Source organism: Salmo salar, chromosome ssa15 (assembly GCF_905237065.1).
Source record: "Salmo salar chromosome ssa15, Ssal_v3.1, whole genome shotgun sequence".
Taxonomy (NCBI): Eukaryota; Metazoa; Chordata; class Actinopteri; order Salmoniformes; family Salmonidae; genus Salmo; species Salmo salar.
The window spans coordinates 76,759,405-76,782,510 of record NC_059456.1 but is presented as its reverse complement, the minus strand read 5'-3'; the positions used below and the strand labels follow the sequence as shown (position 1 = coordinate 76,782,510).

The following is a 23,106-nucleotide window of genomic DNA, read 5'->3' as shown; positions in this document are numbered from 1 at the left end:
CCACTGGGAATGTGATGAAATAAAAGCTGAAATAAATCATTCTCTCTATTATTCTGACATTTCCCTTAAAATAAAGTGGTGATCCTAACTGACCTAAGACAGGGAATTTTTACTAGGATTAAATGTATTTGGCTAAGGCGTATGTGAACTTCTGACTTCAACTAATATATATATATATATATACACACTTTTTTTATGAACAATAAAACAAGTACAAAACAGAAATATACAAACCAGAGTACATAAACAAACTTGGTATCAGCAATGATTTGGTCAAGACCTTTAAGTCTTTCTGCAAAGATGGATGCAAGTAGTTTTCCATCATTGTTCATTCATGTGATTTATCGCCAATTTTCTAACATAGGATCCTTGTTTAGTTTGGGGATTACAGAAAAAGGCCTTGTGTCAGAAACAGGCAGGACCCCTAAATCAATTGCTTCCTTAAAGACATTGAATATAAATTCAACAATATCCTCCTGAAAATATGTATATTAAGGCCATCATTCTCTGGAGATCTTTTTAACTTGCTGATACATTTTGTTTTTTCAATGATAGAAATCAATTCAGAAGCATCCTAATCCTATTTCAAAAAGTGTCCTAGCTAGGTAAATTATAGTCTACATAGTTTTCAATACATGTTTTATTCAAATAATAGGTACAGTACAGGCATGAAACATTTTAAAAACATTTAGTGACAATGTTGAAACCACATTATCATAGATTGTCTTAACCTATAAAATGTAACTTGAAATATTTACAACTATTCATTTACAAAGTATATTTATTTCTCTGTTATTAAAAAGCAAAGATTATTGACAGAAGTGGGGGCTTCAGAAAGCTGTAGCCTTCCATTCAAGATACGAGTCAAATACCTGAAACGGGATGTCAGAGAAAATGGGGATCAGTAACCCAACACCAGAGCAAATTCATAGATATGTTGGGAAAAAGGAGATGAGGGACATTTTGCCATCAACTAACTCATGTAGTGATAATGTTGCTGCCTCTTAATGTCTTAAATCTTCATGCAATCTCAAGGGGACCAGCCAAAGATGTAATCATCACTGTGCATTAGAGCAGAGGTTCTCAAACCTCTTCTCAGGGACCCCCAGCAGTTCCCTATATTAGATCTATTCCAGAGCTAGCACACCTGACTAAACTTGTCAACTAATCAAGACCTTGATTAGATTAATCAGGTTAGCTAGTTCAGGGCTACAACAAAATTCTGAAGCGTCTAGGTGTCCCCGAAGAGAGGTTTGTGAACCCCTGCATGAGAGGACCAGCTGCTCGTGGAAGTTTTAGATGTAAATACCATAGAATTAATTATATTGCTATGGTTCATACTCCAGAGAAGGCCCTCAGTCCTCCTCACGCCACACTGGTCGAAGGTAAGATGTGCAGGACGTAGGTGATGACAGAGACAGCGATTAGGAGGAGAGGCTGAACCTGAGCTTGAAGCTGCCCCGACGATTTAGTCTTCAGCTCCACTTCCACAGGGAAGTGGTCACTCACTTCTAGTGCCTGAAATGACGAACTGAGTTTATTCTGTGACATTATATTTATGACAGAAGAAAAATACATAGACAATTTTGGCTTTTCTGGCATGGTGCAGCTTTTCCTGGGGGCTTTTTGAGATGGAAAAGGGTTTGAAACGCTAAAAAATATGATAAAATATTGTTTGAAAAGAGTATTACCATTTCCTTTGAGAGTTTATACTCCTTGGCGATGTTGAAGACCCGAGCTGAATAAGGTTTGATGGCCTTTAGGAAGGGCTGTCCGTGTACCACAATCCTAAGAAAAACTAAGTGTCAAGTCAATAGAGCTGAACAGTAATATGTTATTGTATCCATCAATGCAGATTGTCTATAATCAAAAAAATCCCTCATTCAAAGAATGTATAATTTCAGTGTAGCTCATTTTCTAATTTCCACCCACCTGTCATAGGCACAGCTGGTGAGGTCTCCTACAGTGGTGTCCACCTTGTCCCCGATCAACCAGAAGAATCCAGGGTTTGAGAACAGTCTGATGTTTGCCTTGTCCTGCCTTGTCATGTGCCCACAACCAGCATTGAAGGCTCCAAGGAACATCACTTTCTATGGGACACAGAGTTGCATTACATTGGTGTAAGTTAGATATGTGGATAATATAGCATGACAGATAAAACAGTAACTGAATTCATCTTACTATAACCAAACAAAAACAGGTAGTTGAAATTGTTCTCCCAGTCTTGTCATGTCTCACCTCAGTATTCCACTTTCTTTTTATTTCCTCAAAGACATCATAGAGCTTGTCAATCTCCTTGATTGCATCAGAGGCCGTAGTGTGCAGTGGGATCAGAGCAAAGTCTCCTATCACTGTTCAGAAGAAGATCATTAGTTATCAAAACAGTACACATTGAATTTCAATTCTCATGAACTTAAAAAGAACCAACCTGTTTCCTTGGCTTGGAATCTAACAACAAAGGGGTCTCTGGAGAAAGCATCCACACCCCCCTGCTTTTTGTCAGTGTACTGGTACCGATCTGTCAACTCTACAGTCTCATTCCTGTGGAGAGGCGTTTAGTTATAGCATCATTCACTTGGGCTTAAAGTTAAGCAGGGTGACAGAGTTATGAGTAGGACAGGGGAGGCAGCATATTTAGGAGGTTTTAAATGACTGCAAGTTTACGTCATGAGAATAGCATTTATAAATGAATGATGTAAGAGCTCTGAAATAGATACAGATTTTAGTCATTTAGCAAACACTACTAATTGCTCCTGTAAGTCGATCTGGATATGTCCCTTGCTCAAGGGCCCATCAACAGATCTTTCACCTAGTCAGCTCGGGATTCAAATATATCATGTAAAAATAATGGTGTCCCTTACCGGTACAGATAGACATACTGCTCCTGGTCTTCAGGTGTCCGCCCCAGACCTCCACTGGCAACATATTTATAGTGATAGTGGTCATCATATCTAAGACAGAATGAACAAAGGGGTCTGAGTCCATAAATTAAGTGAACAAAAAGTCTAGCATAAATAATGATTTTATTTATAACTCAAATCAGTTTATTTCAAGTACATTTAACAAAAGCCTCAATACACTTTACAGGGAGCAAAAACAATCAAAGAGGAATAAAACAAATAAAACAATTTAGCGTGAATGATTGAACGGTGCATCTGGTAGAGTATTAGATACTTGTTACAGTATATAGATTCTACTGTACCTAGTACTGTATCTGTTGAGTCTCCCCAACAGAGCTTTGGTGGCTTTGCCCTGTAGGTCTTTTACCTCCTGAAGGAGACAGATGTCACAGCGAGACACAACCTGTGGGCATCCAACCAACATGGTCAGAACATGAATGTCTAACAATCACTGAAAAATAACTAGATTATATAGCTGTGGACTAAAAGGTTACTACAAGCTTCACTCTGTTGATCTACATGCATGCAGGTGAAGTCGGATTTTTGGAGTAGCAGACACCTTTTTGGTAACATGATATCCTCGCCGGTCCCATTCACAAGTTTGTTATTTTTGTATTCTCATTTTGTGAAAGCAAGGAAGAGTCGCCTTCCCTTGCTAGTAGTAGCAGCTAGCTTTAGCCTGGCTAAAAACATAGCAAGCTAGCTACAGTAGCCCTTTTAGCTTCTCACATTATCATGTGAAATAATCATATTTATAAAGAAAAAAAATATGCCGTGGCAAATATTTCTATAATTGCCGGTGTAACCTAAAACACTATCCGAGTGACCTGCTGCTGGTATATTCATTCCCATATCAGATAACATTTTAAAAGGCATGTTTTGGTCATGAGAAAAATAAAGCACATGGCTAGCTAGTTGTCTACAGCACGTAATACAACCGGTGGGTCAAATCCTGAATGCTGATTGGTTAAAACCGCATTCCAACCGGTATCTCTTCCACAAGTTATCACCGGCTAAAGCCATGTCGTTAAAATGCCTGTTTATTCTGTTCCACCGGACTGCACAATCCACGGTCTCATCAGCCTAGCCAGGCAATTTATGAACTAGATCTCCACTATAAAAAGCATTTAGACATTATCTTTAAAACAATAATAATTGTCTGTCTCTCCGACATTTGCAACATTGTTTCAATATTCAAATTCGATCTAGCTGTTGCATAGTAATGAACGTGTCAGAAGACGGGATGAGACCGACAGGCAGTTTACCTCAGCCAGTCGAAATCAGCATAATTTTTTTATGGGTATACAGTGCATTCGGAAAATATTCAGACCCCTTGACTTTTTCCGCATTTTGTTACACCATTTTCTAAAATGGATTACATTTATCGTTTCCCCTCAATCTACACACAATACCCCATAATGACAAAGCGAAAACAGGTTTAGAAATGCTTGCCAATGTATTTAAAATAAAATAAAAACTGAAATACCTTAAGTATTCAGACCCTTTGCTATGACTCGAAATTGAGGTCAGGTGCATCCTGTTTCCATTGATCATCCTTGAGATGTTTCTACAACTTGATTGGAGTCCGCCTGTGGTAAATTCAATTGATTGGACATGATTTGGAAAGGCACACCGATCCCACAGTTGACAGTGCATGCCTGAGAAAAAAACCAAGCCGTGAGATCTAAGGAATTGTCCGTAGAGCTCCGAGACAGGATTGTGTGAAGGCACAGATCTGGGGAAGGGTACAAAAAAAAATAATGTCTGCAGCATTGAAGGTCCCCAAGAACACAGTGGCCTCCATCATTCTTAAATGGAAGAAATTTGGAACCACCAAGACTCTTCCTAGAGCTGGCCGCCCGGCCAAACTGCGCAATCAGGGGAGATGGGCCTTGGTCAGGGAGGTGACCAAGAACCCAATGGTCACTCTGACAGAGCTCCAGAGTTCCTCTGTGGAGATGGAAGAACCACCATTTCTGCAGCAGTCCACCAAATCAGGCCTTTATGGTAGAGAGTGGCCAGACGGAAGCCACTCCTCAGTAAAAATGCACGACAGCCCGCTTGGAGTTTGCCAAAAGGCACCTTAAGGACTATCAGACCATGAGAAACAAGATTCTCTGGTCTGATGAAACCAAGATTGAACTCTTTGGCCTGAATGCCTCGCTTCACGTCTGGAGGAAATCTGAGCCCTCATTTATCAATGTTGTGTACGAACATAAAATGTTCGTAAACCATGCATGTGATCATTTAAGCAAAGTGTGGGATTTATCAATTTGCACTTATACTTGAGAATGTGTGTAAATTTAAGCACACCTCTGACCGTGCGTACGCACAGCACCTTGTGGTAGAAAAGTCAAACTGCTAATGAAATACCATCCACCAAATGGAGAAAGGATTGACATACTGGACCAAATCAGAAACTATGAAGAAAAAAGATGAATACATTAATAGTTTATTCGTGTATTTATTTTATAGACACTTAAGCTACTAATAGTTCTCAGGGTGCTATCGAATTCATAAACATGAAACCATTTAATAATAAAGTCAATTAGAAAGAGAGTGGAATGTAAGGTTGGAGGCAATTTAGTTTAACCAGTTAAATAATATAAAAAAAAGGGCAACACTGAGGCGTTGTGACTTGTCCAAAATGGCAAATCTTGCGTTGCTGAGGGATCTGGCACAAGCTACATTACGCAGGGAGCGTGTTTTCAATGAGTTGCAGATTGTTTTTCTGAGGGCGACGCTTGGCTTATTAGTAGATTTTGTTTTCCGAGACATATTTTATTGTATCTCTGCAACCAACTCTCTCCAGTATTAGAAAGGGAGACGAAATGCACCAATTGCATCCCAGTGCATACCCAAGTCTTCTCCACCCTGGGATTTTTGGCCAAAGGAACATTCCAATGGGAGATTGCGGATCGGTCTGGCATTACACAACCAACACTGAGATGAATATTGCCTGCAGTCCTTCATGGCATTATTTCATTGACCCCACAATACATACAGTTTCCATACACTGCTGTGCAACAGGCCAGAGTGAAAAGGGATTTCCATACCATAGCTGGATTTCTCAATGTCATTGGAGTAATTGACTGCACCCACATCGCAATAAAAGCACCATCATTGAACGAATTCAACTTCGTCAACAGAAAAGGTTTCCATTCTGTCAATGGGCAGGTCATCGGTGATTCACATTTGGCTTTGTTGAATGTAGTGGCCAAATGGCCAGATGGGACACATGATTCATTCATTGTGCAGAACAGTTCAGTCAGCCTTAACCTCCAGGAAGGAGCTGTTGAGGATGGATGGCTTATTGGTAAGTGACTTATGTTTTACTTGCAAGGTTTTATTTGCCATGTTGGACCTCTACTGGGAAACAATATCTGCATGTTGTGTTCATAACTGCAGGAGACTGGGGCTACCCATTAAAAACATGGCTGATGACTCCCCTCACTAACCAACAAGAGGCAAGTTACAACCAAGCCCACGCATGCACAAGAACAGTGGAGCGCACCATAGGCCTGCTGAAAGGGTGCTGGCTGTGCTTGTCTGGGACAGGAGGCACACTGCAATACCAGCCTAGCAAGGTTTGCATCTGAAATGACATTCCTTCAAATGCCATTACATGAATGTAATACAACGTGCAAATTCCTTTTTAGGTTTGCTACATCGTCAAGGCTTGCAGTGTGCTCCACAACATTGCAATAAAAACAATGGCATTCCACTGAATGATCCACCCAGACCCGATTAGCCCATGCCTGACAGTGTTTCCCACCACCCATAGCCCTGGCACTGAGGACAAGAGTCAATATCATACAATGGTTTTAGGTATCTGTTCTTCCAAATATTGTAATCAAATCGACAAGGAAAACACATTTACATTGCACCAGAATTTGTCTCACATGTTTGACACAATCAACAAGTTCTTTCAATGATTGTTTTCTCTCTCTCTCAGGCTGTTGCATACATCCTCCAGCTGCTGTTTGAGTCCAAGAATTGATGTGTTGATCTCTTCTTGTTGTTTCAGGACTGCGTCAGTCAAAACATGCGGCGCAGCTGAAGTGCTCACCAAAGAGGACACCCTTCTGGTAGGCCTGGGGATGGCTGAGGTGTCAGACAAATCACCCACATCTGTGAAGATTTCATGTTTTGTTATATTAATTTTGTTACATTTATTGTCAAGAAAAAAAATATTTAGATGTGGTCCATGTCTGAATATGGTTGTGAATATAAATCTTGACTTACCATCAGTTGGTGTGTCTGGTATTCTTTTGTGGATCATTATTTTTGTTGTTGTTGCATGTTTTCACATCAAACCATTTATTTTTAATTTCATTAGCTGTTCTGCACTCAGATGAGGCAGAATTTACCACAGCTCTAGCCTGCTCCCAAGCAATATTTTTTTAAATCTTATTTGACAAGCCATTGCTGAGGGCTCCAAAACTATGGCTTGTTTGGCTTCCACTTCAGTGATCAAAAAGTTTCTGCGTCCAATTATGATTTCTCCATGTTGGCGGACAGAAATTAGTGACACTTCTTGCAGCTTTAAAGGGAAGGTTTGTGACCATAAATGGTCATTTAGGGCAGTTCTTTATGTAAATGAGACTTCAAGTGCACTAGCACAGTGTTTTAGAACGTGTCTGATTTATCAAAGCAAAATACTTACAGGTGTGTGTAAATCAAGCGTACGAGCAATTGATAAATACTAACTTTTTTGTACTTGCGAACATTTTAAATGTTCTTCTTACGAGTTAATTTAGAAGCTTTTCTAAGTAACATTGATAAATGAGGGCCCTGGCACCATCCCTACGGTGAAGCATGGTGGTGACAGCATCATGCTGTGGGGATGTTTTTCAGCAACAGGGACTGAGAGACTATTCAGGCAAAAATGAACAGAGCAAAGTACAGAGAGATCCTTGATGAAAACCTGCTCCAGAGCGCTCAGGATCTCAGACTGGGGCGAAGGTTCACCTTCCAACAGGACAATGACCCTAAGCACACAGCCAAGACAACACAGGAGTAGCTTTGGAACAAGTCTCTGAATGTCCTTGAGTGGTCCAGCCAGAACCCGGACTTGAACATCTTTGGAGAGACCTGAAAATAGCTGTGCAGCGACGCTCCCCATCCAACCTGACCGAGCTTGAGAGGATCTACAGAGAAGAATGGGAGAAACTCCCCAAATACAGGTGTGCCAAGCTTGTAGGGTCATACCCAAGAAGATTCGAGGCTGTAATCGCTGTAAAGGGTGCTTCAACAAAAGTAGTGAGTAAAGGGTCTGAATACATATGTAAATGTGCAACTTTTTTTTGTTGTAATACATTTTCAAACAAATACAAAGAAATATCAATAGAAAACAGGTAAACGAAACGAAGTGAAGCTAGTTTGCAGTCTTTCCAGCTTCCGTGTTAGCTGTGTTGTTGGCTAGCTCCTGAACAAAAAAAAGTTTCCTTCAGACAGAGCACATGTTCTATGCCAGGTGAAATCACACCTCATTAGCTCATTGTTACAGATGTATCCAAATAAATGTCACTAGAAAACAGCTTAAACAAATAACTACTTTGTTGTTATTTTGGCTTCACTGTTTGACGTGACTAAGGGATAAAAAAGGTTGCCAGCCTGTATGGCAACAGAACATTTAGAACGAATGACTGGGTCGCGCCCATAGATACAGAACAAAAAGACTGAACGACTGTCGCTTCTCTGGCAACCGAACCGATAGAACGAACGACCAGATGTGTCAGGACTATCTTGTGGAAAGTTGAAATATTTTGATGAATTTATTCATACTTATATTCATGAACATATGTACATCATTATTTGATTATGTTGGTAACCCGTTGTATAAAAGTGATATAGTCCTCGAAGCCAGTGCTTGGAGGATATATTGGCACGGTTTGCCGGGCCCAAGACGAAACGTGCCAATATATCCTCCAAGACACCGGCTTCTCTGGCATTATCACTTAATTATACCATTTCACAATACCCTGTAAATCACTAGTTATTACTTCGAAACAAAATACCTTTTTGGGTGGATTCTTGTGGTTTGGTTTACTGTTTGAACAGTTGCTGAAATTCTATTTGGTTATCAATGCAAAATAGGCTAATTTGATGAATAGCCTATAGATCAGATCAAGGAACCAAGCGACAACACTGACCCACCCCATGGCTGCAGAAGAAATTATGCAACATGTCAACATTTTCAGGCAGTAAAAAAGTATGTCTAAGCGTATTCCAAGGAGCCCCCCCTTTGTGACGAAAAACGACATTGCAACACACCGAATCTTGCATCTGAAAAGAGCTTGAAGTAAGTGAAAAAATGTAATGGCAAAAATGTTGATTTCCGCCTATATAGAAATACCCAAAAGTAACTGCTTTTAATGAGCAGTTATATGATAAGGACATGCATCAACTTGGCATCATTGGAAAGAAAACACCTGGGAGATAAGGAAATGGTCAGACCATAGATAGGAATGGCACAGTTCAGCTCACATAGAATCAAGCACACAAACCAACTATTTTCTTTTTTTTGTCAACTTTAAATGGACAAGCTATAAGTCAATTATTGATGAATAGTGCTGGAAACAGATGCCTTCCACAACAAGTAAAAAAACTTCTGAAAACCCCCCCCCAAGATTAATAGACAACAGCTAGAACTTCAGATGTTTTAGTAAGAGGTGTCAGGTGTGGTCAAGGGACATCGCCAAGTGTTCCCTCAACCTCTGCAAAGTATGTAAATAAGGTAATTCCACTGCTATTACACATTGAATAAGCCTAAAAGTTATTAGTCGCTATAAAAACACAATTTCCACAATACCAAACTCTTTCAAACAGTGTGGAGGTGTCAGGGGACAATCTTTCAACCTCTCCAAAGTGTCCGAATGGGGTAATTCCACTCCTCAAATCACATTTTATTGGTCGCATACACATATTTAGCAGATGTTATTACAGGTGTAGCGAAATGCTTGTGTTCCTAGCTCCAAAAGTGCAGTTACATCTAACAATTCACAATAATGTGAGCTAAATAGCATGATCATTACACAGGTGCACTTTGTGCTGGGGACAATAAAAGGCCACTCTATAATGTACAGTTGTGTCACAACACAATGCCACAGATGTCTCAAGTTGAGGGAGTGTACAATTGGTATGCTGACAGCAAGAATGTCCATCAGATCTCTTTCCAGAGAATTTAATGTTCATTTCTCTACCATAAGCTGCCTCCTATGTCATTTCAGAGAATTTGGCAGTACGCCCAACCAGCCACACAACTGCAGACCACGTCTAATCACACCAGCCCAGGAACTCCACATCCGGCTTCTTCACCTGCGGGATCGTCAGAGACCACCCACCTGGACAGCTGATGAAACTGAAGAGTATTTATGTCTGTAATAATGCCCTTTTGTGGGGAAAAACTCATTCTGATTGGCTGGGCCTGACTCCCAACTGGCTGGGACAATGCCCACCCCTGGCTGCGCCCCTGCCCAGTCAAGTGAAATCCATAGATAAGGACCCAATGAATTCGTTTCAAATTACTGATTTCCTTATATGAACTGTAACTCCGTAATCGTAAGCTCTCTCACACACGAAATTAGTAAAACAGTATGTAAACATTATTAAAGTGATCAGTGATTCCATGTCTATGTACTTAGGGCAGCAGCATCTAAGGTGCAGGGTTGAGTAACCGGCTAGTGACAGTGACTAAGTTCAGGGCAGGGTACTGGCTAGTGATGGCTATTTAACAGTCTGATAGAGGTTAAGGCTATGGGATCGATGTCCCACCAGCGGGACATATTGAAAAGGACTTTGAAAAAGACTGGATTTTATTTATAAATGCGTGGAGTCTCTTGTAAAATGGGTAAAAGTAATGTATAGCAACTCGAGGTGTAAAATAGTAAATAGCGGCTACTTCTCAGAGTTTTGAATCGTCAAAAGAAGTCAAACAAGGGTGTTCGCCATCACCATATATATTCGTTATGGCCATCGAAATGCTAGCTATTAAAATCAGATCAAATAACAGAGTATTAAAAATCCAAAGATTAAAAACAAGGGTGTACATGTACAGTGAGGGAAAAAAGTATTTGATCCCTTGCTGATTTTGTACGTTTGCCCACTGACAAAGAAATGATCAGTCTATAATTTTAATGGTAGGTTTATTTGAACAGTGAGAGACAGAATAACAACCAAAAATCCAGAAAAACACATGTCAAAAATGTTAGAAATTGATTTGCATTTTAATGAGGGAAATAAGTATATGACCCACTCTCAATCAGAAAGATTTCTGGCTCCCAGGTGTCTTTTATACAGGTAACGAGCTGAGATTAGGAGCACACTTAAAGGGAGTGCTCCTAATCTCAGCTTGTTACCTGTATAAAAGACACCTGTCCACAGAAGCAATCAATCAATCAGATTCAAAACTCTCCAAGACCAAAGCGCTCTCCAAGGATGTCAGGGACAAGATGTGTAGGTCTACACAAGGCTGGAATGGGCTACAAGACCATCGCCAAGCAGCTTGGTGAGAAGGTGACAACAGTTGGTGCGATTATTCGCAAATGGAAGAAACACAAAAGAACTGTCAATCTCCCTCTGCCTGGGGCTCCATGCAAGATCTCACCTCGTGGAGTTGCAATGATCATGAGAACGGTGAGGAATCAGCCCAGAACTACACGGGAGGATCTTGTCAATGATCTCAAGGCAGCTGGGACCATAGTCACCAAGAAAACAATTGGTAACACACTACGCCGTGAAGGACTGAAATCCTGCAGCGCCCGCAAGGTCCCCCTGCTCAAGAAAGCACATGTACATGCCCATCTGAAGTTTGCCAATGAACATCTGAATGATTCAGAGGACAACTGGGTGAAAGTGTTGTGGTCAGATGAGACCAAAATGGAGCCCTTTGGCATCAACTCAACTTGCCGTGTTTGGAGGAGGAGGAATGCTGCCTATGACCCCAAGAACACCATCAAACACGGAGGTGGAAACATTATGCTTTGGGGGTGTTTTTCTGCTAAGGAGACAGGACAACTTCACCGCATCAAAGGGACGATGGACGGGGCCATGTACTGTCAAATCTTGGGTGAGAACCTCCTTCCCTCAGCCAGGGCATTGAAAATGGGTCGTGGATATTCATTACCACAGGTAATCTTAGGTTTTACTACATACAGTCGAGAGGAACTATTGGATATAAGAGCAACGTCAACTCACCAACATTACGACCAGAAATACGACTTTCCCGAAGCGGATCCTCTGTTTGTGCCACCACCCAGGACAATGGATCGGATCCCAGCCGGCGAGCCAAAACAACAACGCCGCAGAAGAAGGGGCAGATGGAGCGGTCTTCTGGTCAGGCTCCGTAGACGGGCACATCGCGCACCGCTCCCGAGCATACTACTCGCCAATGTCCAGTCTCTTGACAACAAGGTAGATGAAATTCGAGCAAGGGTAGCATTCCAGAGAGACATCCGAGACTGTAACGTTCTTTCTTTCACGGAAACATGGCTCACTCGAGACACGCTATCTGAGTCGGTACAGCCACCTGGTTTCTTCACGCATCGCGCCGACAGAAACAAGCATCTCTCTGGTAAGAAGGGTTTGGGGTGTATGCCTTGTGATTAACGAGACGTGGTGTGATCATAACAACATACAGGAACTCAAGTCATTTTGTTCACCTGACTTAGAATTCCTCACTATCAAATGCCGACCGCATTATGTACCAAGAGAATTCTCTTCGATTATAATCACAGCCGTGTATATCCCCCCCAAGCAGACACATCGACGGCCCTGAAAGAACTTCATTGGACTCTATGTAAACTGGAAACCACATTTCCTGAGGCTGCATTTATTGTAGCCGGGGATTTTAACAAGGCTAATATGAAAACAACGTTCCCCAAATTCTGTCAGCATATCGGTTGTGCTACCAGGGCGGGCAAAACCCTAGACAACTGTTATTCTAACTTCCGCGACGCATATAAGGCCCTCCCCCGCCCTCCCTTTGGAAAAGCTGATCACGACTCCATTTTGTTGCTCCCAGCCTATAGACAGAAGCTAAAAAAGGAAGCTCCCACCCTCAGGTCTGTTCTTCGCTGGTCCGACCAATCGGATTCCATGCTTCAAGATTGCTTCGATCACGTGGACTGGGAAATGTTCCGCATTGCTGCGAACAACGACATTGACGAATACGCTGACTCGGTGTGCGAGTTCATTAACAAGTGCATCGGTGATGTCGTACCAACAGCGTCTATTAAAACATTCCCCAACCAGAAACCATGAATTGATGGCAGCATTCGCGCAAAACTGAACACGCGAACCACTGCTTTTAAATCAGGGCAAAGTGACCAGAAACATGACCGAATATAAACAGTATAGCTATTCCCTCCGCAAGGCAATCAAACAAGCTCAGCATCAGTACAGAGACAAAGTGGAGTTGCAATTCAACGGCTTAGACACGAGAGGTATGTGGCTGGGTCTACAGTCAATCACGGACTACAAAAAAATAAAAAAATAAAAATAAAAAATAATCAGCTCCGTCGCGGATCACGATGCCTTGCTCCCAGACAGACTAAACAAGTTTTTAGCTCGCTTTGAGGACAATTCAGTGCCACTAACACGGCCCGCTACCAAAACCTGCGGGCTCTCCTTCACTGCAGCCAATGTGAGTAAAACATTTAAACGTGTTAACCCTCGCAAGGCTGCAGGCCCAGACGGCATCCCCGGCCGCATCCTCAGAGCATGCGCAAACCAGCTGGCTGGTGTGTTTAGACATATTCAATCAATCCTTATCCCAGTCTGCTGTCCCCACATGCTTCAAGAGGGTAACTGGTAACTGAGCTAAATGACTACCGCCCTGTTGCACTCACTTCCGTCATCATGAAGTGCTTTGAGAGACTAGTCAAGGACCATATCACCTCCACCCTACCTGACACCCTAGACCCACTCCAATTTGCTTACCGACCCAATAGGTCCACAGACAACGCAATCGCCATCACACTGCACACTGCCCTAACCCATCTGGACAAGAGGGATAATTATGTAAAAATGCTGTTCGATTACAGCTCAGCATTTAACACCATAGTACCCTCCAAACCCGTCATTAAGCGCGAGACCCTGGGTCTCAACCCCGCCCTGTGCAACTGGGTCCTGGACTTCCTGACGGGCCGCCCCCAGGTGGTGAGGGTAGGTAACAACATCTCCACCCCGCTGATCCTCAACACTGGGTCCCCACAAGGGTGCGTTCTCAGCCCTCTCCTGTACTCCCTGTTCACCCACACATCCAACTCAATCAAGTTTGCAGACGACACTACAGTGGTAGGCTTGATTACCAACAGCAACGAGACGACCTACAGGGAGGAGGTGAGGGCCCTCGGAGTGTGGTGTCAGGAAAATAACCTTGCACTCAATGTCAACAAAACAAAAGGGATGATCGTGGACTTCAGGAAACAGCAGAGGGAGCAGCCCCCTATCTACATTGACCGGACAGTAGTGGAGAGGGTGGAGAGTTTTAAGTTCCTCGGCATACACATCACAGACAAACTGAAATGGTCCACCCACACAGACAGCGTGGTGAAGAAGGTGCAGCAGCGCCTCTTCAACCTCAGGAGGCTGAAGAAATTCGGCTTGTCACCGAAAACACTCACACACTTTTACAGATGCACAATCGAGAGCATCCTGTCGGGCTGTATCACCGCCTGGTACGGCAGCTGCTCCGCCCATAACCGGAAGGCTCTCCAGAGGGTAGTGAGGTCTGCACAACACATTACCGGGTGCAAACTACCTGCCCTCCAGGACACCTACACCACCCGATGTCACAGGAAGGCCAAAAAGATCATCAAGGACAGCAACCACCCGAGCCACTGCCTGTTCACCCCGCTAACATCCAGAAGGCGAGGTCAGTACAGGTGCATCAAAGCTGGAACCGAGAGACTGAAAACCAGCTTCTATCTCAAGGCCATCAGACTGTTAAACAGCCATCACTAACATTGAGTGGCTGCTGCCAACATACTGACTCAACTCAAGCCACTTTAATAATGGGAAAATGTATGTAATCAATTTATCACTTGCCACTTTATTAGATAATGTTTACATAACCTACATTATTCATCTCATATGTATATACTGTACTCCATACCATCTATTACATCTTGCCTATGCCGTTCGGCCATCACTCATTTATATATTTTTATGTACATATTCATTCCTTTACACTTGTGTGTACAAGGTAGTTGTTGTGGAATTGGTAGATTACTTGTTAGATATTACTACATGGTCGGAACTAGAAGCACAAGCATTTCGCTACACTTGCATTAACACCTGCTAACCATGTGTATGTGACAAATAAATTTGGATGGGTATTCCAGCATGACAATGACACAAAACACCAAGGCAACAAAGGAGTGGCTCAAGAAGAAGCACATTAAGGTCCTGGAGTGGCCTAGCCAGTCTCCAGACCTTAATCCCATAGAAAATCTGTGGAGGGAGCTGAAGGTTCAAGTTGCCAAACGTCAGCCTCGAAACCTTAATGACTTGGAGAAGATCTGCAAAGAGGAGTGGGACAAAATCCCTCCTGAGATGTGTGCAAACCTGGTGGCCAACTACAAGAAACGTCTGACCTCTGTGATTGCCAACAAGGGTTTTGCCACCAAGTACTAAGTCATGTTTTGCAGAGGGGTCAAATACTTATTTCCCTCATTAAAATGCAAATCAATTTATAACATTTTTGACATGTGTTTTTCTGGATTTATTTGTTGTTATTCTGTCTCTCACTGTTCAAATAAACCTACCATTAAAATTATACACTGATCATTTCTTTGTCAGTGGGCAAACGTACAAAATCAGCAGAGGATCAAATACCTTTTTCCCCCTCACTGTATGCCGATGACTCAAGTTTTATATTGAGTCTGAAAGCTAGATCCCTGCAATGTCTCATTGAAGATCTAGATAGGTTTTAGTCCAGAAAAGTTAATTATGATAAGTATACAATATTACATATTGGATCTTTAAAAATATAAAACTTTCACATTACCCTGCAGTTTACCTATAAAAATGGCCTGACGGTGAAGTAGACATACTTGGTATTAATATCACAAAAGCTATAAATGACCTCTCCACAATGAATTTCAATAGAAAACTAGGAAAAATAGACAAGATCCTGCAACCATGGAGAGGTAAAAACCTGCCATTTTATGGAAAAATTACACTGATTTAACTCCTTAGTCATATCTCAGTTTACTCACTTATGGCAATACCTACTCCTGATGATTCATTTTTCAAATAATATGAGCAAAAAATATTTAGCTTTATCTAGGATGCTAAACCAGACAGGCACGCTTTATCTTATCTATAATGAATATGAACTTGGTGGGTTGAGATTATTAAATATAAAACCTCTAAATGCTTCACTTATACAAAAGTTTTACTTGAACCCTAAATGGTTCTCATGTAGATTACTAAGAAAAGCTCATCCATTGTTTAAAAACGTCCTTTTTGCCTGTTCAGATTGCCATGTCTCATTTTCGATTCATTGAAAATGAAACCTTTTTCAAAGCATTTATTTTTTCTAACAAGCATTGCAGAGCTGGTTACAATTTCATCCCCCTGAAAATATAAATATTATGGCTGAATGTTTGAAAAGGGTATGGTTTTTAAATGAAATTGCAATTGTATAGTCGTATTTCATGGCATTATCAGAATTGTATGGGAAGGTATGCTCAATCCAAGATTACAACCAATTAATTACAGAATTACCCCAAAAATGGAGGAGACAGGTGGCAGCGGGAGGAGGTAGGGAACTGGTGTCTGCCCAATAAAGAATCAAAACTGGCAGAGGAATAAAATAGCATAAATAGGAAAGTATACCAATTTCATTTGAGGACCAGGAGGTTGACAGCTGTGCCATATAGATCGCACAATAGTTGATGTACCGATTCCATGGTACATGGTGTATGAGTTGATATACACTGCTCAAAAAAATAAAGGGAACACTTAAATAACACAATGTAATTCCAAGTCAATCACACTTCTGTGAAATCAAACTGTCCACTTAGGAAGCAACACTGATTGACAATAAATTTCACATGCTGTTGTGCAAATGGAATAGACAACAGGTGGAAATTATAGGCAATTAGCAAGACACCCCCAATAAAGGAGTGGTTCTGCAGGTGGGGACCACAGACCACTTCTCAGTTCCTATGCTTCCTGGCTGATGTTTTGGTCACTTTTGAATGCTGGCGGTGCTTTCACTCTAGTGGTAGCATGAGACGGAGTCTACAACCCACACAAGTGGCTCAGGTAGTGCAGCTCATCCAGGATGGCACATCAATGCGAGCTGTGGCAAGAAGGTTTGCAGTGTCTGTCAGCGTAGTGTCCAGAGCATGGAGGCGCTACCAGGAGACAGGCCAGTACATCAGGAGACGTGGAGGAGGCCGTAGGAGGGCAACAACCCAGCAGCAGGACCGCTACCTCCGCCTTTGTGCTAGGAGGAACAGGAGAAGCAATGCCAGAGCCCTGCAAAATGACCTCCAGCAGGCCACAAATGTGCATGTGTCTGCTCAAACGGTCAGAAACAGACTCCATGAGAGTGGTATGAGGGCCCGACGTCCACAGGTGGGGGTTGTGCTTACAGCCCAACACCGTGCATTACGTTTGGCATTTGCCAGAGAACACCAAGATTGGCAAATTCGCCACTGGCGCCCTGTGCTCTTCACAGATGAAAGCAGGTTCACACTGAGCACATGTGACAGACGTGACAGAGTCTGGAGACGCCGTGGAGAACGTTCTGCTGCCTGCAACATCCTCCAGCATGACCGGTTTGGCGGTGGGTCAGTCATGGTGTGGGGTGGCATTTCTTTGGGGGGCCGCACAGCCCTCCATGTGCTCGCCAGAGGTAGCCTGACTGCCATTAGGTACCGAGATGAGATCCTCAGACCCCTTGTGAGACCATATGCTGGTGCGGTTGGCCCTGGGTTCCTCCTAATGCAAGACAATGCTAGACCTCATGTGGCTGGAGTGTGTCAGCAGTTCCTGCAAGAGGAAGGCATTGATGCTATGGACTGGCCCGCCCGTTCCCCAGACCTGAATCCAATTGAGCACATCTGGGACATCAAGTCTCGCTCCATCCACCAACGCCACGTTGCACCACAGACTGTCCAGGAGTTGGCGGATGCTTTAGTCCAGGTCTGGGAGGAGATCCCTCAGGAGACCATCCGCCACCTCATCAGGAGCATGCCCAGGCGTTGTAGGGAGGTCATACAGACACGTGGAGGCCACATACACTACTGAGCCTCATTTTGCCTTGTTTTAAGGACATTACATCAAAGTTGGATCAGCCTGTAGTGTGGTTTTCCACTTTAATTTTGAGTGTGACTCCAAATCCAGACCTCCATGGGTTGATAAATTGGATTTCCATTGATTATTTGTGTGATTTTGTTGTCAGCACATTCAACTATGTAAAGAAAAAAGTATTTAATAAGACTATTTCTTTCATTCAGATCTAGGATGTGTTGTTTAAGTGTTCCCTTTATTTTTTTGAGCAGTATATAAAACGACGCAAGATTCAAGACTTCATGCCTTTCAGCTAAAATGATTGCACAGAATTCTTGCCATCAAAATGTTGAATATTTGGGGTATACAATCACTGCAGCCCTGCAGATTTTGTTGTGAGGATACAGAATCAATAGACCATTTGTTTTGATATTGCCCTCAGGTAGCCTGTTTCTGGTCTCAGGAATGGCTGAAGAAGCATAACATTAATCTAAAATTGACCCTAGAAATAGCATTGTTGGGAGATCTGGAGAGACCTGGTCAGCCAATTACTATACTCTTAGTAAAACTATTTATCTTCAAGTCACAATCTGATTCTATTCAATAGATTCCAATTGTAGGTTAAACATCACAGCATAGTTGAAAGATATTCACTGCCGTTTAAAAAGTTCGGGGTCACTTAGAAATGTACTTGTTTTTTAAAGAAAAAAAAGAAAACAGACTGTCCATTAAAATAACATTCAAGTGATCAGGAATCAGTGTAGACATTGTTAATGTCATAAATGACTATTGTAGCTGGAAACAGCTAATCCAAGTTTATCATTTTAAAAGGCTAATTGATCATTAGAAAACCCTTTGCAATTGTGTTAGCACAGCAGAAAACTGTTGTTCTGATTGAAAGAAGCAATAAAACTGGCCTTCTTTAGACTAGTTGAGTATATGGAGCATCAGCATTTGTGGGTTCGATTACAGGCTCAAAATGGCCAGAAACAAAGGCCTTTCTTCTGAAGCTCATCAGTCTATTCTTGTTCTGAGAAATGAAGGCTATTCCATGCGAGAAATTGCCAAGAAACTGAAGATCTCATACAACGCTGTGTACTACGCCCTTCACAGAACAGCGCAAACGGTCTCTAACAAGAATAGAAAGAGGAGTGGGAGGCCCCGGTGCACAACTGAGCAAGAGGACAAGTACATTAGTGTCTAGTTTGAGAAACAGACACCTCACAAGTCCTCAACTGGCAGCTTCATTAAATAGTACCCGCAAAAACACCAGTTTCAAACACCAGTCTCCAGGATGCTGGCCTTCTAGGCAGAGTTCCTCTGTCCAGTGTCTGTGTTCTTTTGCCCATCTTAATCTTCTCTTTTTATTGGCCAGTCTGAGATATGGCTTTTTCTTTGCAACTCTGCCGAGAAGGCCAGTATCCCGGAGTCGCCTCTTCACTTTTGACGTTGAGACTGGCGTTTTGCAGGTACTTTTTAATGAAGCTGCCAGTTGACCTTGTGGGAGATCTGTCGACTTGCCCTTGAGCAGGGCTTTGACCCTGGTTGCTTCTGTGGGTTGCTCTGGATGGGAGTCTGTTAAATGACTTAAGGTAATGTAAATGTTGAGCGGCTTCACTGCAAGTACATTGTATGTTTTAATATTCAATGATTATTTATTTTTTTAAACAATGGCCGTGAGAATTTGGTGGCCTCTCCAAAGTTACACAGAATATATTAAATGTATACCAGTAAACTAGTGTGAAATAAATACAACATGTAACTACTTTGGAATGATACACATGACACCACTATACTGTAAATATAAAACAAAAAGAAGCAGACCACAACTATATAAAAGTACTAAATGCATCACAGGAGGTTGGTGGCACCTTAACTGGGGAGAACAGGTAATGACTGGAGCAGAGACAGTGGATTGGTATCAAATACATGGTTTGCAGGTGTTTGATGCCATTCCATTTGCTACATTCCAGACATTATTATGAGCCATTATCCCCTTAGCGGCCTCCACTGAAATACATACTATATATAGAAAGCTATGCAAAATAATTTACATACAGAACTAAAACTGAATCCAATCCTTATAGTAAATATTTCTCTGCCAGAGCCATCTTGGTCAAGGTCGCTCCCAGCCTCTGTGTTTGACTCACTAAGAATTTCCTCCAAAGCCTCTTTCACGGTATACCTGGCTTTTGTAATCTTTTTACTCCCCTGTTGGGCAGTTTGCTTGGTTTTTCGCTTTCTTTTTACATTCCTGATAAGCCATTTTTATGCCAAAGCGATGCCAAATCCGTTCAAAATATTATGATGTGCTCTGGAGTGCGTCCTTTCAAAATGCCGGCAGTAATGGGCCACATTACTCAAAATAGCTATAAAGCTTACCTTATTGGCTACACGACTGTCCATATTTCACTTTATCCGCTCCCCAGTCTAACCACACCCTTTTTGCACAAAGATGTAGTCACTGGGTGGACGTTGACGATCTAATTCAGCCATACATTACCGGAGAACATTGGTAATGGGCTACTTTTCTACGTAAGAACCTAGCTCAAACACAGGCCAAATCGAAGCTTACCTTGTAAGATGTATGTTGTTTAGTGAAAACGAAGCATAAAATGAACTTCTTGACTCGATAATGGTTGGTCACAGGCCGACAAATAACATCTGTTTTGTATCATCTTTGGAATCTTCGCTTTCACCACATATCAAGGTTGTTCAAGTGTATATAGGGTGTGACCTGACCCATTATGGCCGTATGCCCATATACTAGTCGCACCAAAGATTGTATGTACGGATGGAAAGCCAAGATCCCCAGCTTTCAGGATAGGGGCTACCGTTCTCATTTTAGACGACATTGAATACAAAGGTCCCCTATTTAGGAGACCCTACATTTAAGTGGATTGAGACTGATTTACACAACAGTATGACACCATAGTTAAATATGCTGTGCAGGATCTTAAGCACTTAGCTACAAATTCGTAACATATTGTATGAATTGGAATTCGTAACATATCATACAAATTGCAAATAAAAAAAATTGCAGTACATAACATATCATACTAAATTGTGCAACATTTCCGGGGGGACCCGTTTTGGCGTGTGAGCACTAGTTTTAAAAGATACTGGCTGAAATTATACAAAATCTTAGTTTCTCTTTTGAGCCACTTTTCACTAAAAGCAACAGTTTTCTTGTAAGCCTGTATTATTCTGAAAAGACAACAAGAGTCACCTTGGTTAGAGTGTGCATCACTCTGTAGTTGGCTGATTTGGTGGCATCGAAGTTCTGGATGTTGAAGGCACATATCTTGAAGCCTGAACATGGTCCATAAATACCAATGAGAAGGAGGGAGAGGAGGAGAGGAGAGGGGCAACTCATGACTGAGCTGCTTGCTGTTAATAGAAAAGACGGGAAATTACTGGGCATCGACATTCATTTTCTACTATACATTGCGAGTCATTAAAATGGTAATCACTCAGATCATGATCAACTTTTCTGTTAAAAAAAACAGATTCCTAATGTAATACCTGCTAGGTAACAGTTGTGGCACCCTGTGAAGAGATTAATGAGTCCAGGATTTCATTCAGCAAAGCGACACAGTTGTGTGTAAACAGCTCTGCAATATACACCCTAAACTAGTTTTTCTTGAATGTCGGTTAGTCATTTGGAGCTGTGTCCTGCATTATCAATGTGCTTGTCAACTCCAGGGCAGTGAGTGAATGTCAATCTGAATGAGTTGTTCAAAAGGTCAATCTTTTACAATCCTCACATTAAGCTTCACTCAAGCAACGTATTATTTTAAATAGGCAAGTCAGTTAAGAACAAATTCTTATTTACAATGATGGCCTACCCCGGACAAACCCTAACGACGCTGGGCCAATTGTGCGCCACCCTTTAGGACTCCCAATCACGGCCGGTTGGGATACAGACTGGAATCGAACCAGGGTCTGTAGTGACGCCTCCAGCACTGTATTGACTAGTCTTTGTTAGAGAAGCAAACAATTCATTGTTGTGCTCCACCATTGACGATGATTGCATAATAGTGATACAATCAGTTTGAATTTGACCTGTTGGATAGAGAAACTGTGTCCTTGCGTGTTCAGTCACATTTGACAGAGCTGTTGAACAATGGAGAGGGAGCACACCAATCCAACCAGCTGTCCTGCTTCCTTAGTAAGCTCTAGCCCAGCCCTGACGCAGTATACTGGTGGTAGAATTCCACTCCAGGCTGTTTCTGCATTTGGGAAGTCATTGTTAAAGTTGAAAACAGAAGCTTGGATTCAACAAACTAGAGTCCCACTATGATCTTTGTGTTCCAAGGTTAGGGGAAACCTCTAGAAAACAAAACATTCCAGACAGAAGTGTTTACCAAATCAAACACACCCAATATGGCCCTGATTAAATGTAGATATAAGTCTCATCAATTCAAGAATTGCTTCTTTAAACAATCCCACCAGAGGACAATGGACTAACCACAGCATACAGCTGAGACTCAAAAGCCTACAGAGTCAAATGCAGACTCAAAAAGAGCAATCGTCTCCATGATAGTGTTTGTACAATACACAAAGGCATTAAATCAGACATACATTTAGAAGCTTCTGGTGAGCAAGGTGAAGATGAAATATTTTAACAGGAACAGAGAGAATCATTAGCCTACCTTCTTTAATGAGAATTTGATAAATTCCAGGCACACCAAGGTGTTATATTAGGCTAATCTTTACACACCTTACCCAAACTCCCCAATGGCTATCATTAGGTGAAGATTGGGTAATCCGTTTTCACCCACAGAGATAGATAGAGGACTCATCTTTGTACCTGTGCCATTATAGAGTCTGTGACAACATGGACAGTGCCATTGAAGCAACCTCCATTTTGAAGTAGTCAATTTTCTTCTTCAAAACATGACTCCAACAGGGTCACCAGGAGGGATCAGTAAATGAAGTTGGAAATGGTGGAAGC

The 23,106-nt window shown here is 42.0% G+C and overlaps 1 protein-coding gene across 5 annotated transcripts; it reads right to left on the bottom strand.

Annotated features, from left to right (window-relative positions):
* Positions 1–622: 622 nt before the first annotated feature.
* On the bottom strand, positions 623–23,106 carry LOC106572090 (deoxyribonuclease gamma). 5 transcript variants are annotated; one of them, XR_001321054.2, is made up of 10 exons: positions 22,805–23,089; positions 21,379–21,539; positions 3,203–3,303; positions 2,862–2,951; positions 2,429–2,541; positions 2,239–2,351; positions 1,933–2,090; positions 1,692–1,788; positions 1,310–1,518; positions 623–872 (listed from the first exon to the last, which is right to left on the bottom strand). XR_001321054.2 is itself a non-coding variant. In XM_014145916.2 (10 exons), exons 2-9 carry the CDS (start codon positions 21,523–21,525, stop codon positions 1,366–1,368), a joined length of 972 nt encoding a protein of 323 aa, XP_014001391.1. In that variant the 5' UTR covers positions 21,526–21,539; positions 22,805–23,089; the 3' UTR covers positions 623–872; positions 1,342–1,365. The 5 variants fall into 5 exon arrangements, 4 of the variants coding, with proteins under 4 accessions (XP_014001391.1, XP_014001392.1, XP_014001390.1 ...); XM_014145916.2 differs by having other exon boundaries at positions 1,342–1,518; XM_014145917.2 differs by having other exon boundaries at positions 623–1,518; positions 22,963–23,106.